Genomic DNA, 16,778 nt, shown 5'->3' with positions numbered 1-16,778 from the left:
TTATTTTCTTCCCTTTGATGGCTGAGTAATATTTGGTGCAATCACTATAGAGAACAGGATGGACGGTCCTTAAAAAACTAAAAATAGAACTACCATATGATCCTGTAAGCCACTCCTGGGCATATATCTGGAGAAAACCGAAATTTGAAAAGATAGGGAGTTCCTGCCATGGCACAGTGCAACAAATCCGACTAGGATTCATGAGGATGCCGGTTCGATCCCTGGCCTCACTCAGTGGGTAAAGGATCTGGCGTTGCCATGAGCTGTGGTGTAGGTCGCAGATGTGGTTCAGAGCCTGCGTTGCTGTGGCTGTGGTGTAGGCCGGCAGCTGTAGTTCCAGTTTGACCCCTAGCCTGGGAACTTCCATATGCCGCAAGTGTGGCCCTAAAAAACCAAATAATAACAACAATAATAATAATAATTAATAAAAGGTACATGCACACCAATGCTCATAGCAGCACTATTTACAATAGCCAAGACATGAAAGCAGCCTAAATGTCCATTGATAGATGAATAAAGAAGATGTGGTATATTTATACAATGGAATATTTTTGTGTTTTACTAAATAGGTAGAAAATATTATAGCATCCTTTTGGGGGAAAAAATTGATGCATGAAACACCCAGCCTAGGTTTTCATCGCTAAGGGAGAGGTTTTTCTTGCTCTGTCGGAGTGGGCCTTTCTCTGTGCATGCTGGAGTGAAAACGAATCACCCCCTCTGGTCAGGAGTAAATTGGGATTTTGCACTCCGTCTTTCTGCCTCTGCAGAGCTGTCAAGGAGCCACCAGAGGAGAGGGCAGGCTGGTGAAGTCCTGTCTGAGCGCTGGCAAAGGAATCCGGGGGAAAGCTCACCAGTACCACGGGGAAGGGAGAAACTTATTCCAAGGAAAATGTGGCACCATCTACTAAGAACTTAAAAACCATAGCCTTGGAGTGTTTTGTATTTCTTTCTTTTTAAACGAAGACATAACCCTATTTGCAGCATAGCTTGCCACAATCATTCTTTTGAATCGTTTTGCAGCAAACCCCATAAAATTGACTTTCTGCTAATACACTAGCCTTGATAAGATGCTAAATCACTATAATGATGCCTTAACACAGAAATACAGATGCATAGATAGATATCAGTATCTATATTGGCTTAAGATTTCATTATAGGAGTTCCCATCGTGGCCCAGCGGAAACAAATCCAACTAGGAAGCATGAAGTTGCGGGTTTGATCCCTGGCCTTGCTCAGTGGGTTAAGGATCTGGCATTGCCGTGAGCTGTGGCGTAGGGCATAGATGTGGCTTGGATCCCGAGGTGCTGTGGCTGTGGTGTAGGCCTGCAGCTGTAGCTCCAAATGGACCCCCAGCCGGGGAACCTCCGTATGCTGTGGGTTCAGCCCTAAAAAGCAAATAAATAAATAAAAGTTTAAATAAATAAACAATAAAAGTTTAAATTAAAAAAAAAATTTCATTATAGCCATAGTGGTGTCAACACTGGTCCTGAAACTAGGGGCAAGCAAAGTTAAGAATGTTCGGTAGCTTAATCTAAAGCGCATCTTTAGTTGAATTTTCATCTGGCATTTGTAACTCATTTTAGAGAAACGCAATGTTGTACAGCAGGAATGATCACAACCTCGTAAATCAACTAAACTTCAATAAAACTTAAAAAAAGAAATTTAAGAAGGGCTATGTGCATTCAGTATTGAGGACAGAATGAGAGGCAGTCCTCTGGAGATTTTGTTGTCACTGGTTTTTTTTTTTGTTTTATCGTTTTGTTTTGGTTTTTGGCTGCACCCGCAGCATAAGGAAGTTCCTGGGCTGGGGATCAGACCCTAGCCCCATCGGTGATCTGAGCCATAACAGTGATAATGCCAGATCCTTAACCTCTAGACCACCAGGGAACTCCTATTGTCATTGTTAAGACCATGATTAGACGCAATGAGATCAGCCATGTGCTAATTGGCGTGAAATTTAGGGGCAAAAATCTAATTATAATAATAGTTCATTAATGCTAAAAAAAAAAAGTCCTACTTCCTGAAAGCAACAGTTTTTACTGAGTTCCTCCAGGAATACTCCCATGGTGGTCAGGAGTCAGTGGTGACTGGCCCCGAGCCGCGGACACTTCTGTAGAGCAGGACTCTCTGGAGGGGAAGGGAGCTGTGAGGGTCTGAGTGGGGGCAAAAGTCATGCACTTTAACTGACCAGTTAGTACCAGGTAAATTAGGTTCCTACACGTGATGCTCAACGTCCTTTTGTTTGGTTCCTGCTGAAACAGACAGTACCCTCAGGTAGAAATGAAAACAGCAACAAGAAGTCCCCTGGATGCTGGTCTGGGTTTGGTGAGCGTTTCTGTGGGGGTGCTCGTGTGTCTCTGTCCCCTGCCTCCAAGCTGGGCCTCACAGCTGGTTGTAACACTGGCATCAAAGGATACATGGTATAGTGCCTTTTTTTTTGTCTTTTTGCCTTTTCTAGGGCCACTCACACGGCATATGCAGCTCTGATTAGACTAGGGGTCTAATCAGAGCTGTAGCCGCCAGCCTTCACACAGCCACAGCCACGCGGGATCAGAGACACGTCTGTGACCCACACCACAGCTCACGGCAACGCCCAATTCTTAACCCACTGAGCGGGGCCAGGGATCGAACCCGCAACCTCATGGTTCCTAGCTGGATTCGTTAACCACTGAGCCACAACGGGAACTCCATGGTATAGTGCTATTGAGAGAAGAGGGATGCATTTGATTACATAACATTGTGAAACTTCTAAGACGTCTTCCAAGAAGGATTCCAGCTCGGAAGACTGGAAAGGAAAATTAAGAAAACTGGACTCACAAGAAGCTGGGAGAGGCTTTGCTGAGTTTTCTTCACACAATAGCATTGAATTAATGTGTATGTAATAGGTTTATTAAGATAAAATCAGTTTATCCCTTTTGAACAAATATTTAAAAATCACCATTTGAAAGGATGCCAATTCTTAGGCTGTGGGAGTGCCCACATCTCATTACTGCCCTAGGGAGTGCATGCCACCAGTTAAGAGGTGGCCTCTTAAGAAGCAGGCACAGGAGTTCCCGTTGTGGCACAGCGGAAACCGACCTGACTGGTATCCATGAGGATGTGGGTTCCATCCCTGGCCTGGTTCAGAGGGTTAAGGATCCGGTATTGCCGTAGGCTGTGAGCTGTGGTGTAGGTCGAAGACGTGGTTTGGATCCTGCGTGGCTGTGGCTGTGGTGTGGGCCGGCAGCTGCAGCTCCAATTTGACCCCTAGCCTGGGAACTTCCTTGTGCCGCAAGTGCAGCTCTAAAAAAAAAAAAAAAAAAAAAAAGGAAGCAGGTACAGCTTAGACTGGAAAGAGGCCTCCAAGTAGCAGAACTATGTCTGTCGGGAACATTTGAAGAACTCAAAACCTCCAGTACGAAGTTTATTCTGACGGCAATGAGATGTCACTGAAATGAATCAGAGAAGAGTGACATGTTTAGATGGTGATGCAGAAAGGTTATGGTGGCTGCACTGTGAGAACAGACTGGGCTGGGGAGTGGGCACCCCGACAGGCCCGAGACGGTCGAGATTATCTGGGTGAGATGCAACACGGTGGCAGTCAGGGAGGCTGGACAGAAGTGAACGGATTCCCGGGGGCAGGGAGCGTGTGACAGGCTGTGGATCCATCAGTGAGGGGCCAGTGCATGGGGGTGACGGGTGCTTTCAGGTCAGCAAGTCAGGGAACACAGGCCTGTGGCAGGTGTGAGGTTGCCGCTGGTAAGAGGGAAATACATGTAATGCAATGGAATACTGCATTGCTGACACGGAGTGGCTAGAAGAGAACACAAATAACCGAGTGGTTGATACAGGAGACGAAACTAACTTGAACGAAGAAAAAATTCATAGCACTTAAAATGAATGTTTAGCACTGGTTAACTAAGGTGTCTACTTGCCATCCGTGATGACTTAAGTATAAATTGGCTTGATTTCTGCTAAAACAGGCAGCACCCTCGAGTGGAAATTAAACAACAAAGCACACATCTCTCAAATGCTGGTCTCTTTATCAACTATCATAGATTTATAAGCTGGAGACCTGAGGGCAGGCTCCAGGATGACTTTATTCTGATGAATCTAGGTAACAGAGCACTGATCCGTCCAGCCTCCTACAGGCTTACTTTTCTCCATAGCAGTTACCACCCGCTGATGAGCTAAGCGTTCGCCTGTATATTTGTTTTTCTTTGGTTCTCTCTCTCTCTCTCTCTCTCTCTCCCCCTTACTCAACTAGGATGTTGGCTCTACCAAGAAAAGACTTGGCCTGTCATGCTTACCTATATATCCACAGTGGCTGGCTCCGTTTCTGGGGCATGTATGCATTTAATAAGTTTGCTGAATGAATGCTGTGGAATAAATAAAATGAGTGTAAATTTGGAAATTCAGAACTATCTGGTCATACAGATGCTCTTGAGAGTTCCCGCTGTGGTGCAGTAGGTGAAGAATCAGACTGCAGTGGTTCCAGGTGCTGTGGAGGTGCAAGTTTGATCTCCCGCCCTGTGTAGTGGGTTAAAGGATCAAGTTACTGCGGCGGTGGCATTGGCTGCAGCTTGGATTCAGTCCCTGGCCATGGAACTTCCCTATGCCTTGGTATGTCCATTCAAAAAAAAAAAAAAAAGATGCAGATTATCTTAATAAGGAAAATAGGCTGAAAAAGTTCTGAAACTACAGGGAAATTTTTGTGACCTACTTAGAGTGCAACATAGCTAATTTCACGTATGTATGTGAAAAAGACAAATATGCATATGCAGTACAATGTATTTTTGAGTGCAATATAGCTAACTGGCCTTTAAGTATAATCATATTTAAATTTTTTCATCTTGGTCAGTTTTCTTACCAACAACAGTTAATTTAAACGTGTATTTTACATACTCAAGCTCCAGGGAATAAGCTTCTGAAAACCAGCGCATTTGAATGAATAGAAATGTGCATAATTCTAAATGATGCTGTTTGTTTGTTTGTTCTTTTGGCCCCGCCTGGGCATGCAGAAGTTCATGGGCCAGTGATCAAACCCATGCCACAGCAGCGACCCCAGCCTCTGCGGTGACAATGCAGATCCTTAACCCGCTTGGCCAGGAGGGAACTCATTTCTTAAATGATGCTGTTTTCGAATTAACTCTGGACTTCACCCTGAGGGAAATTTTGTAAATGTTTGGAACTTAAAACTGTGAAGCCTCAATTGCTCTCTGGGTAAAGGGTGCGGTGGAATTTCAACAGTATTTCTGTAGCTCTGAAATCATCCTTAGAACTCCTTTTCCCTTCAGTGTAGGAGCACTGCGGCCCGAGCTTCGGGAAGAGCAATACCCTCTGAGGTTAGATGGTTAGATCGGTGTTCTTTCCTGCCGTGCTGATTGGAAGGTGACTTCAATATTCCGCGTGGCCAGAGTCTTTGTTTAAATAGTCTTTTACGTGTGTTGAAGATGGCACCTTCATCAGGGTGCACCCCCAGCCCCCCGGGGTTCACAGGTCTCCCAAAGCCTCCACGCCCGCATGTGAGCTGGGAGCGGCGGCGTTACATCCATCGCTGTTTCTCGGGCTGGCATCTACGTCTGGCGATGATCCTCCTGCTGAAGTTACCCAAGCACTTACAAGGCTTGACCCGCCGCCCAAGCACGGCGGCGCAGCCCTTCCCGGGGTCCTCGGTGCACGCCCACCGCTGACCACCTGGGAGCACCGGCGCGCACGGCCCACCGCGCACTTCCCGCGAGCGAACCCGGACGGCTGCGGCTGCGGCTGCGAGGGCCCGGCTCCGCCCGCCAAGCGCCGCGATCCCGACCCGCGCGCCCTCCGCCGCCTGGGTCGCCCAAGCCTCCAGCCCTCCCCGCTCGGGCCTTCGCAGCCGGCCCGCCCCGCCGCCGCCGCCGCCCTCGGAGGCTTGTCCCTCGCCGCCCGCCGTAGCCCGTCGCCGGCCGCTCGCCGTTTCCAAGATGGCCGCGGCGCGAGCGGCTCCTGCGGCGGGCTAGAGGCGGAGGCGGAGCCGAGTCCCTCCCGCACGCCGGGGCTCCGGTCGCTCGCGCCAGGCTGCAGCTGACGGCCCGCCGTGGCCATGCGGGGCTCCGTGCACGGATGAGAGAAGCCGCCGCCGCCGCCGAGCTGGTGCCCCCGCCCGCCTTCGCCGTCACCCGCGCCGCCGCCATGGAGGAGCCGCCGCCGCCGCCGCCGCCGCCGCCGGAACCCGAGCCCGAGCCGGAGCGCTGCCGGGCGGCGAGGTGAGTGGGGCCGCCGCGGCGGGCCGGGCGCCGGAGCCAGGGCGCGTCCTGGCCCGAGCTCGGTCGGAGGCCTGAGGGGGCGTGGGGGCCTCTGCTTCCCGCCAGGTGGGGCGGGAGCATCCAGGCTCCCGGGCCGGAGGGGCGGGTGCAGCCCTGGACGGAGAGCACGGCGGCCGGGTCCGCCCGGGGTCCCCTGTCCGGGCGCCACGGGTCCCCCGCAGCGCCCAGCCCGCGGGCCCTCCCTGCGGCGTCTCTGTGTGCCCCGAACGCGGCGGGGCGGGAGCGTAGCGGGGCGTCCCCGGTCCTGCGGGAGCTGGGACCCCCTCCCCCGCCGCGGCTTCCGAACAGGCGCCGCGCTGTAATTGCGCTCCTGGTTATCGAGCAAGAACGCTACCTCCCCTGTGCCCCTGTGTTAGTGGAGAAGTGGACGCTCTTAAAGCAGATAAGCACTGGCTGTTTCCCCTTGGTTCTCCAGCCGCCCCCCCCCCCCCCCCGGAGTGTCTGCTGTCTCTCCTTTGAGAAACTGCACTTAGGCTCTGCAATCAGGCAGGTTCGTTTCTCTTTCTGAGCGCCCTTTACCGGCCTTCAGTAGTAGCATTGTGCAGTTGGTTGCTCACACGTGCACCGCAAGTAAAGGATTGATTTGTCTAAAACTTTGCTCCCGCAGGAAGCTCGATGATGGAACTTTGGTACCCAAAGCATTTGTTGCGTTTTGTTCCCTAGAGACTTTATTCATTTTTATGTCTTTTTTTTTTGGATTGGGAGATGAAACTCACCATCAGTAAGAATTTCCCTCTTTTTTATGCGTATGTTTGTGTGTTCAAATGCCCTCTTACCCCCTATCCTTTGCATCCTAGTGTAAACTTGCAAACTGCTGCCCCCTGTCCCCTATAATGAAAATACTTCATCTCTTGCATCTACTGTCTTGTAGTTCCAGGAATAAGACAGTTAGTGTCTTCTTTCTTTTTCCTGCTTGAAGAAAGTTTAAACAAAGTCTGTAGTTGTAGTTAGAACGGAATGCAGCAGTCACATTCGTGTTTGGTATGACCTAGTCTCACCTCAAAGAGATTGGTTTGGTGTTTATGAGCTCTGAAGAATGTCATTCTTCAGGTCCCTTAATTCGGAGATACTCTTGGAAACTTTTAAGGAACAGCCTCTCTAAATACTGGTACATGGTGTAATGAGAATTCATTTTGTTCTTTTTGAATACATCGAACATTTTTAGAACTTTTGTCAGAAAGCTTCTATGAATTTGTTAGTAGATTCATTCTTTGAGCATTTTGACTCCTTAAGTTTTTCTTTAAGAATAATAATAGCAAGCACTTAGTAAATACTTACAATGTACCGTATCCTTTGCTTTTATTAACTCATTTAATCTTTTTGAAAGTTTTTTTTTTTATTATGGTTGACTTAGAGTGTTCTGCCAATTACTGCTGTAAGTTAATTTAATCTTGACCAATAAACTTATGAGGTAGATTCTGTTTCTACCTCTTTTTCAGATGAGGAAACCGAGGCATAACATTAAGTGTTTTGTTCAAGGTTTCACAGCTAGTGGTGAACCCAGGTGTAGCTGCACTTTCTGTGCCCTTCACTGCCATGAAGAAGAGGTGTGATTTCATTATACAGGCAGGCAGATCAGAAGTTATAATTCTGTACACCTATACTCTGGGGAAAAAAAAAATGGATGTGAACATTCCTAGGTAGAAGTCAAAAGAACAGGGAGAAGTGAAAACATGCTATAAAAATGACTGTTTCTCCAATGATCAAAAGAAACCCGGAGTTTTCAGCCAGGCTTCTGTCTTTGGTTGAATAGAAATAGGTCAGGAGAATGGGCTTCATCCAACTTGGAGTGAACAGCAGTGTACCGGAACAAGAAGATCTTAGAAATATTTTTCTTAGCAACATTGCCGTTAATTTTACAAGAGCTAATCTGTAAAACCTTACTTGACAAGGCTGTTATTTCTCTTTCATATGTCCTCATTGTCACCACCACCTCTTCCATACACAGAACTGGCCTCTGACCAACTTACTGTAGATCCTTAGTAAGAGATGCTTCGGGGGTTCTGCACTTGCTTATTTGAATTTCTTTTGTTTTCAACCATTTTATTCTTTATTTTGAAGGAGCTCAACATGCAAGTTAAAAATACGCTAGATGCTACATTGTGACACATGGAGATCAATGTGACTTGTGCTACTAGGTTAACTGGTTTGGGGACAGACCAGACTAAAGCCCTGTGTGCTGTCTTTGTGGGTATCCTTCATGCCAGTGTGTCATTGATTAGGAAAGCTGGTCTCCTGCTTAGGTCTCCTGTAGAAAGCAGGCCTGCACACGCCAGCCAGTGTACCACGGTGGCAGGTGCCAGCCAGCACATCTGCTCAGCGCCTGCTGACGTGAGAGTTATGCAATAACTGGGGACACAAAACAGGCTGAGAAGTGATAGCACTCTTACAGTTTTACTGCCTGTCGTCAGTCGAGGATACTTCTTGTCCTTATTTTTGATAAATAATTCATGATAAGGATAGCAGTTGTTATTGGAGATTAAACTTAGAAATAAACATTGCTTATAATACATTTTTCAAGCTTCTGGGTTAGTTGTAGGAGGATCCTGAGATCATAAGGAGAGCTACTAAAACTAATTTGGAACAATTCATTTTTGCGATTTCTTGAATTGGCACTTTGAAAACCACAGATCTTGGGTAATAAGGCTGACAAGAGACTGCTCCTATCTCTTGTAACCTTTCATTTAAAATGTGTATGTTAAAAATAGTTTCCTTTGTTCTCATTTATTGACTTTGTACATGTTATAGGAGCTTAGGAATAACTTTTTTTAACCAATAACTTTATTTTGTATAGTGTGGTGGTTATAAGTTCATTTGAAAAACATGAATCTCACTGTTACCACCAAAATTCTTGACTGTCCTCTCACTCTGAGGTGGCTCTGTCTCCCTTTACTTGACTGTCTCCTTGGAGCCCTCTTGTTTCAGTCTTGACCTGGGATGGCACCTGTTTATTCTCACTAGTGAAATCCACCTGTGGGGCATCTGCAGGCTCTGCTGGCAGCACAGGTGATGGCGTGGCGTGAGACCCTTACAGGGTAGGTGCCACTGGCCCGGGTGGCTCTAGGCAGAGAAGCAGTGACCATAGAGCAGCCACAAAGGGCTCCAGTGATGGCAGAAGCTCCTTCATGTTCTGAAGAACTTTGTGGTTCCTTTAATTGTCATATTGTTGGAAGTTGCTTCTGCTTCCTTCGTGTGTGTTCTCTCGGTGGTGTCTTGTAAATCTCGTTCTGAGTGCTACTGAAATAGGGGATATAAAGTCTTGATTGCTTACTGGATACATTTGCTTTAATAACTTCCTGTTACTTAATAATTCCTCATTCCTCAGTGATTATTTTTTTACTCACGGCAGTCTGTTGTTTTAGCCTTCTCATCTGACCTGTCAGCTTGTATTCTTTTTAAAGAGACTTTGATGCTGCCAGTTAGTAGGCCATTGGAAATAATTTCCTTAAAAAAAGGAGATGGGAGTTCCCGCCGTGGCACAGGGGTTAACGAATCTGACTAGGAACTATGAGGTTGCGGGTTTGATCCCTGGCCTCGCTCAGTGGGCTAAGGATGCGGCGTTGCCGTGAGCTGTGGTGTAGGTTGCCGATGTGGCTCGGATCCCGTGTTGCTGTGGCTGTGGTGTAGGCTGGTGGCTACAGCTCCAATTGGACCCCTAGCCTGGGAGTCTCCATGTGCCGCAAGAGCAGCCCTAGAAAAGGCAAAAAGACAAAAAAAAAAAAACAAAAAAAGACAAAAAAAAGAAAGGAGGAGATGGTAGAAAAGGAGTTTGGCCAGTGCCTGCTGCGGGTCTCTATAAGCTGGCATTCCCCGGGCAGGATAAGGTAGGCACGGTCCAGGTACTGTGCCTCCGCTCCTGCTGGGCTTTGTCGCTACCCAGTGGGTCAGTGTAGGAAGCCAAGGTATAATTAAAAGATTGGGAGATCCTGTGGTGGCTCAGTGGTTAATGAACCTGACCAGCATCCATGAGGATGCAGGTTTGATCCCTGGCCTCATTTAATGGGTTAAGGATCAGGCATTGCCATGAGCTGTGGTGTAGGTCGAAGATTCGGCTTGGATCCTGTGTTGCAGTGGCTGTGGTGTAGGCCAGCAGCTGCAGCTCCTGTTCAGCCCCTAGCCTGGGAACTTCCATATGCCCGAGGGTACAGCCTTCGGAAGACAAAGGACCAAAAAAAAAAAAAAAAGAGTGGGAGAGAGAGATTGCTTGGTAGGCGTGAGGTCAGTAAGGGAGATCGGAGGAATGAGCTTAGTGGCGGATGTTAACGGAGCGGCTGGGCCCGCACCCCCATCAGGAGGACTTCCTGCTTCCAGGAGGAGAGGAGTGTGACAGGGCCTCACTCACAGGTTTTCACCTCCCTGGACTTCACACAGGCTGCCTTTTTTTTGTTTGTTTTTCTTGTAACTAACTTCCCTCAGTTGGTTGGGTTATAGTGTGTTTTTAATCTTCGTTCTTACTTTAATTAGCCTATGACAAACCTTGCTTTTCCTGCTTTGTCCTTGTCCCTTAGGGACTTTGGTTAAAAGCCCTCAGTGGCAGACTTTTCTAAAGGTAGTAAGTCTCAGAGGGTCACCTGTCCCCACCTTCCTCATCCTCCGCTCCCCCGACACCGCCCCCCACAAAGAATCCTTCGACGCAGTTTCTGAAAAGGGTGTGGCCAAGATGTTAGCGGTTGGTGCTTTTATAAGATCCTTTTTGACTCTTGTGAGTATTGTGTTCAAAAAAGATCATGATGGCATGTGGTTTTTCTGGATTTAAGTCATAAAATTAAAAAGAATTCAGACCCACATGAGAATTCTGTGTCACGATTAAAAACCATGTTTTTGGGTTTTTTGTTTGTTTGTTTGTTCTTTTTCGCTTTTTAGGGCTGCACCCGAGTCATGGAAGTTCTCAGGCTCGGGATTGAATTCGAGCTACAGCTGCTGGCCTACACCACAACCACAGCAACAGGGAGTCCGAGCCATGTCTGCGACCTACACCACAGCTCAGGGCAATGCCAGATCCTTAATCTACTCAGTGAGGCCAGGGATTGAACCTGCAACCTCATGGTTACTATTTGGATTTGTTTCTACTGCGCCGAAACGGGAACTCCAAAAAAACCATGTTTTTAAGGAATATTCAGTGACATGGGAAAATGTTCATAAGCCCTTCTAAATAAGTCCTCATATAATTGGGACCTGACTATTTTTGAAGAGATTCTCAAGTACTTCTGATGTACACATACCTTCCACTGTGTTCAGTGAAAAAAAGCAGATGATAAAACAGCCAAAATTTGGACCGGCTGCTCAGCTCGCATGTGTTTGTTTCTCCACCTGCTCTGACTGTGCTGCCTCCGTCTTCCCTCCCCTCGTGGCTGCATGGCACGGATTGGGGCTGCCCTGTTCTTGCACCCTCCTGGCTGTAGCGATGGACATGAGGCGGGCCAGGCCCTGGAGCTCTTGCGAGGAGTGTTCACCTTGGAGCCGGGGTGCAGAAGAGCCCCGTGCAGTAGTTGAAGTGTGTCCTGTGGCGTCCTGAGCCTGGAACTGGCCCCCTGAAGCTGTCTGTGGTCACCGTCTCATTGAGAAATTGTTTGGTTTCAGACAGGGACGTGGACCCCCAGAGAAGAGCAGATGCCCGAAGAGGTCTTTGTCCCTTTTCCTTTTATGCTACATTCCCTCCCACTTTTCTCTTGGTTCAGCAGGTGAATTCGTAAGTACTTTATTTTTCCCTAAACTATTAATGATTCAAGTTGGGCTTCACAAAGTCCTTATACTTTATGTTTTCACTACCGTTTCGTTAAAACAAGAAGTGTGTATGTGTCTAGAAAAAAGATTGAAAGGCTACGTGCTGGTTTTTTCCTACAGTGGTTTTTAATGAACGTTGCATGATTTCTACAGTCAGTGCTAGAGAGCCCAAATTCCTGTACATGTGTAATTTTAAGTCTCTTTACTTTGAATTGTCACTACATTGATGAGTCTGTATGTTATATTGAGAGGACATTGTTTGCCAAATCTTAAGTTAATTTTTTAAAAGTTTATTTTTAGTGTATTTGAACGATCTGAGCTGACCCTGTCGAGTTGGTTTTCTTTACCTACTTGATTCATCCTGGGTAACGGCGCTTGTAGTCGAGGTACAACATCAGCAGTAAGAAAGGGCTTGCCCCGTGGCCGACTTCATAGTCTTAGAATTACCACTTACATCTGTAACCGTATTCACGTAGGTTGGTTTCAGATGCTTTCCTCTTTTTAGGAGGCGTGGTTGAAACTGCTGTATTTTAAAAGAAACATAGTTTCTCTGGGAAGTAGGTGTGGTAGGTTCATTCTTCTGTTTCCCGCAGACCTCGTACTCATGTAACGGATACAGGTTGCCTTTGGGTCTTTATTCATAGGCAAAATGAAAACTTGTTTTTGACCTGTAAGAACATTCATTTGTCATGTTTTGCAGACATCAGTAGAAGTATTAGTCTCATGGATCATACGGCTGCCAAATGTTTATAGAGTAGCAGGGAACGCTGTTATGAATATATGAGGTATGCTGTCAAAAGCATTTCCTAAGTGGATTTCATTTCAGCATAATTTCAGAAGAAATAAACCTTCTATGGAAAAAAGTGGATACTAAGCTTTAGAGTGGATCAGATGTGATGTTTTCAGTGGGGCTTTTTTTTTTTTTTTTTTGGCATGCAAGCAGGCTATTTGAGGATACTGCCAAACTGTAGAATGTTCTGAACGGGGCTTATTACTTATTAGAGAACAGTTTAGTTTAGAGATGTAAAATTAATAGAAATTGTCAATCTTTTTAATCTTTCAGTAGCAATATTTTGGGAGAAAATTTAATGCACATATTATTTTTATCGTACCATTAATTTTTTTTTTTTTTTTGTGGTCTTTTTAAGGCCTCACCCGAGGCCTATAGAAGCGCCCAGGATAGGGGTCAAATCGGAGCTGCAGCTGCCGGCCTTCACCACAGCCACAGTAATGCCAGATCTGAGCTGCATCTGTGACCTACAGCTCACAGCAACGCCGGATCCTTAACCCACTGATCGAACCCGTGGATACTAGTCAGATTCGTTTCCACTGAGCCATGACGGGAACTCCCATTAAAGTTTTTAAAGTCTTTTTATGTAAGAACATAAAAATGTAGGTATAACTCAGTTTTCTCACAAGATTTTTAGAGTGTTTTGAATGTTTAAATATTTAGTTCTCATTCGAATAAGGACTTAAGCACTTACTCGGGGGAGTCTTGCAGGTGGTGGATTGTTAGCATTCATCTCATTCATCCCCTGAGCTCAGTCTTTAGATCAGGCAGGTAGTGGGACTCTGGTGGTGGAGTTGACACTCTAGCTGCAATTATGACCTGCACTAGGAAATAGGCTTTGCACCAGTGCGTGGATATTGAATAACTGAAATAAAAAATTCATGAACGGTGTTCGACCGTGCGAGGCATGATTTACTCTGACAACTCTTGTTCTGTTCTCTATTAAAAAATTGTTCATTGTGACCCATTAAATTGGTTTTATTACCCATAAATGGATTGTGACCCTCACTTGGAAAAACATGGCTTTACCAAAATTGAAAGACGATGCTGTTGTGTTTTGTCCCTTGAGATTGAGTCAGGAGAACAATAGTAGTATCCTCTAAATGACCAGAAGGCATTCTGAATAAGCTGGCAAGGTTGGGATCCACATATTTCTTCCTTGAAAACAGCATTATTTCCCAAAGGTAAGAATCAGAATGCATCTTACCCTTGTTTCAGGGTCGTTCTGGTTACTTATCCTTAACCACAGGAGTTGTAGATGTGAGTTCAAACCTTGGTATTAATTTCAGAGTAAAGTCAGGGTTGGAATACATGAGTTCTTTAGCTAATTTGTTCATTTTTCTCTAAAATTCCAAAGTATTATTTATTTTTTCAATAGAGCAGTCCTCAAGAAAAGAAGAGGAAAAAAAGGGGACCCATCCCCTCGCCCCTGCCGTCGTGTTGTGTGTGTGTGTGTGTGTGTGTGCAGGTACAGGAGTTTTCACTGCAGTGAAGTGTATATATATATGTATATATATTTTTTATGTTTTTGTTTTATAATGATTTTTATTTTTTCCATTGTAGCTGGTTTACAGTGTTCTGTCAATTGGCTACTGTACAGCAAGGTGATGAAGTATATTTTTTTATAAGAAAAGGATGACTTGGGTGTTATATTTTTCCCTCCTTTTTTTTGTTTTGGTCTTTGTGTCTTTTTAGGGCTGCACATGTGGTGTATGGAAGTTTCCAGGCCAGAGGTGGAAGCAGAGCTGCAGCCACCAGCCTATGCCACAGCCACAGCAATGCAGGATCTGAGCCATGTCTGTGACCTACACCACAGCTCACAGCAATGCTGGATCCTTAACCCACTGAGCGAGGCCAGGGGTCGAACCCACATCCTCACAGATACCAGTCAGGCTTGTTACCGCTGAGCCACGATGGGAACTTCTTGCCCTCCTTCTACCCTGTTGATTCTTCCTCCTGCTTCAGGTTGTCTCTTAAGCATTGCCTACTTCAAGGTCAGCCTTCCCTTGACCTTGTACCTCTTCACTGTGGGTTAGGTTAAGTCCTTCGGTTACAAGTCTTCTAGTCCCTGTGGGTTTCCACCCAGTTGCAGCAGGTCATCGTTTGTGGTCATGGTTGCGTGAATGTTTGGTGCTGTCTCTGACCTTGCACCTTAGACTACAGGAGGCAGGGACACGGTCGTTTGGCTCCCTTGAGGTCCCACTTCCCAGCACATTCTAAGGATGGGTAGGCTCCCAACAAATACTTGTTGGATGAAGGAGCCAGGAAAAAGGAAAGCACATAGGTTTTGGTACTGGACAGACAGTCTTTAAATCTCACCGTTTGATTACTAGCCTGTGATTTGGGGGAAGTTATTTAACCTCTCTCAGACTCAGTTTCCTCATATGAAAAAACAGAAATGGGGTTTTCTTTGTGGCTTAGTAGGTTAAGGACCTGATGTTGTCTCTGTGAGGAAGTGGGTTCAATCCCTGACTTCGCTCAGTGGGTTAGGGATCTGGTGTTGCCGTGACTGTGATGTAGGCAGGCAGCTGCAGCTCTGATTCGACCCCTAGCCTGGGAACTTCTGTATGCCATGGGTGTGGCCCTAAAAAGAAAAAGGAGAAAAAAAGAAAAACAAATAATAACAGCACCTACTTCCTAGCTTGTTACTGAGATTAAATGAGATAATCGTTGCTTATGGAAAGTGCTTAGTAATCATTAACTATCATTTTACATTTCTCATTTCTTTCTTTTACTTTTTTTGGTTTAAAGTGAAAGGGGGAAGTCCATTGTAAATAATTTTCGTAAAAAACTATCAAGTATGCTTTGAGGCTAGATACATTTATAAATAGCTGCAATAATTTTTATTCACAAATTTTTTTTTAAATGTCTATTGAAGTTATAGAAGGGAGAAAGCGGATTTGGGGACCTGGCTTTTTCACATTCCCTCTTTTGCTTCGATTGTGATCTGTTCCGCATCTTATTCCCAAAGGTGTTTGGAATTCTGGCCCAAGGGCTCAAATCACACGTCTAACACTGAAGAGCCCTGACTCCTCAGGTCCCCAGGCAGAGCTCAGTCTTTTGTCTCTGGCCCTTCTGTTTGTTTAACTTGACCTGTCTTCACAACTTAGATTAGTACCGTCTTCATTTTTTTTTTTTGTCTTTTGTCTTTTTTGTTGTTGTTGTTGTTGTTGCTATTTCTTGGGCCGCTCCCGCGGCATGTGGAGGTTCCCAGGCTAGGGGTCGAATCGGAGCTGTAGCCACCGGCCTACGCCAGAGCCACAGCAACGCGGGATCCGAGCCGCGTCTGCAACCTACACCACAGCTCACGGCAACGCCGGATCCTTAACCCACTGAGCAAGGGCAGGGACCGAACCCGCAACCTCATGGTTCCTAGTCGGATTCGTTAACCACTGCGCCACGACGGGAACTCCAGTACCATCTTCATTTTGTAAAATGTTGTACATTCTGTTTAAGGGTGGTGGTTTCCAAATTGGTCTAGCTGCTGCTGTAGAACAGTGAATGAAATTTGGTCAGCACAACCAAATTAGGAAATTAGAAAATCAGTTAGAAACCTCTCTGATTATGAAAACAACACATGTCAGTTGTGGCACAAGTTGCAAAGTATAAAGAAGATAGCCAGTCATAATCCTTCCATTTAAAAGCTAGTTAACCAGTAACGTTTCGGTGTATCTCTTTCCGTGGCTTTACGTGTGTGTGTGTGTGTGTGTGTGTGTGTGTGTGTGTGTGTGAGAGAGAGTGTGTGAGAGAGAGAGAGAAGTGTGTACGTGTAGCCCTCCACCTTTATCCTGAGAAGCTGCCGTATCGTGAGCACTTTCCTATGTTGTAAACACATTTAATGACAAGCAATATTCCTCTTCATGGGCATGTTGTAATTTAATTGTTCTTGAATTACTTTGTAACATACGTACTTCTAATTATTATAATTAACGACTTGATAAAAATCTTTATGTAGATTTTCCGTATTTTAGACTGTTGCAGTC

At 45.9% G+C, this 16,778-nt stretch overlaps 1 protein-coding gene across 7 annotated transcripts in view; it reads left to right on the top strand.

The window, feature by feature from the left end:
• The first annotated feature begins 5,928 nt into the window (after nt 1-5,928).
• MAP3K4 (mitogen-activated protein kinase kinase kinase 4) overlaps nt 5,929-16,778 on the top strand; it is a 106,792-nt gene continuing 95,942 nt past the window's right edge. For 4 of the 7 annotated variants that reach the window (XM_047769787.1, XM_047769792.1, XM_047769791.1 and 1 more), the window contains exon 1: nt 5,929-6,221. In XM_047769787.1, coding sequence (XP_047625743.1) covers nt 6,079-6,221 — 143 coding nt within the window. In that variant the 5' untranslated portion in view covers nt 5,929-6,078. The remainder of the gene's footprint in view (nt 6,222-16,778) is intronic. The other 3 variants (XM_047769790.1, XM_047769788.1, XM_047769789.1) reach the window with 1 other exon arrangement.

The sequence above is a fragment of the Phacochoerus africanus genome, chromosome 2 (genome assembly GCF_016906955.1).
Source record: "Phacochoerus africanus isolate WHEZ1 chromosome 2, ROS_Pafr_v1, whole genome shotgun sequence".
NCBI lineage: Eukaryota > Metazoa > Chordata > Mammalia > Artiodactyla > Suidae > Phacochoerus > Phacochoerus africanus.
This window is presented reverse-complemented; position numbering and strand designations above follow the sequence as displayed.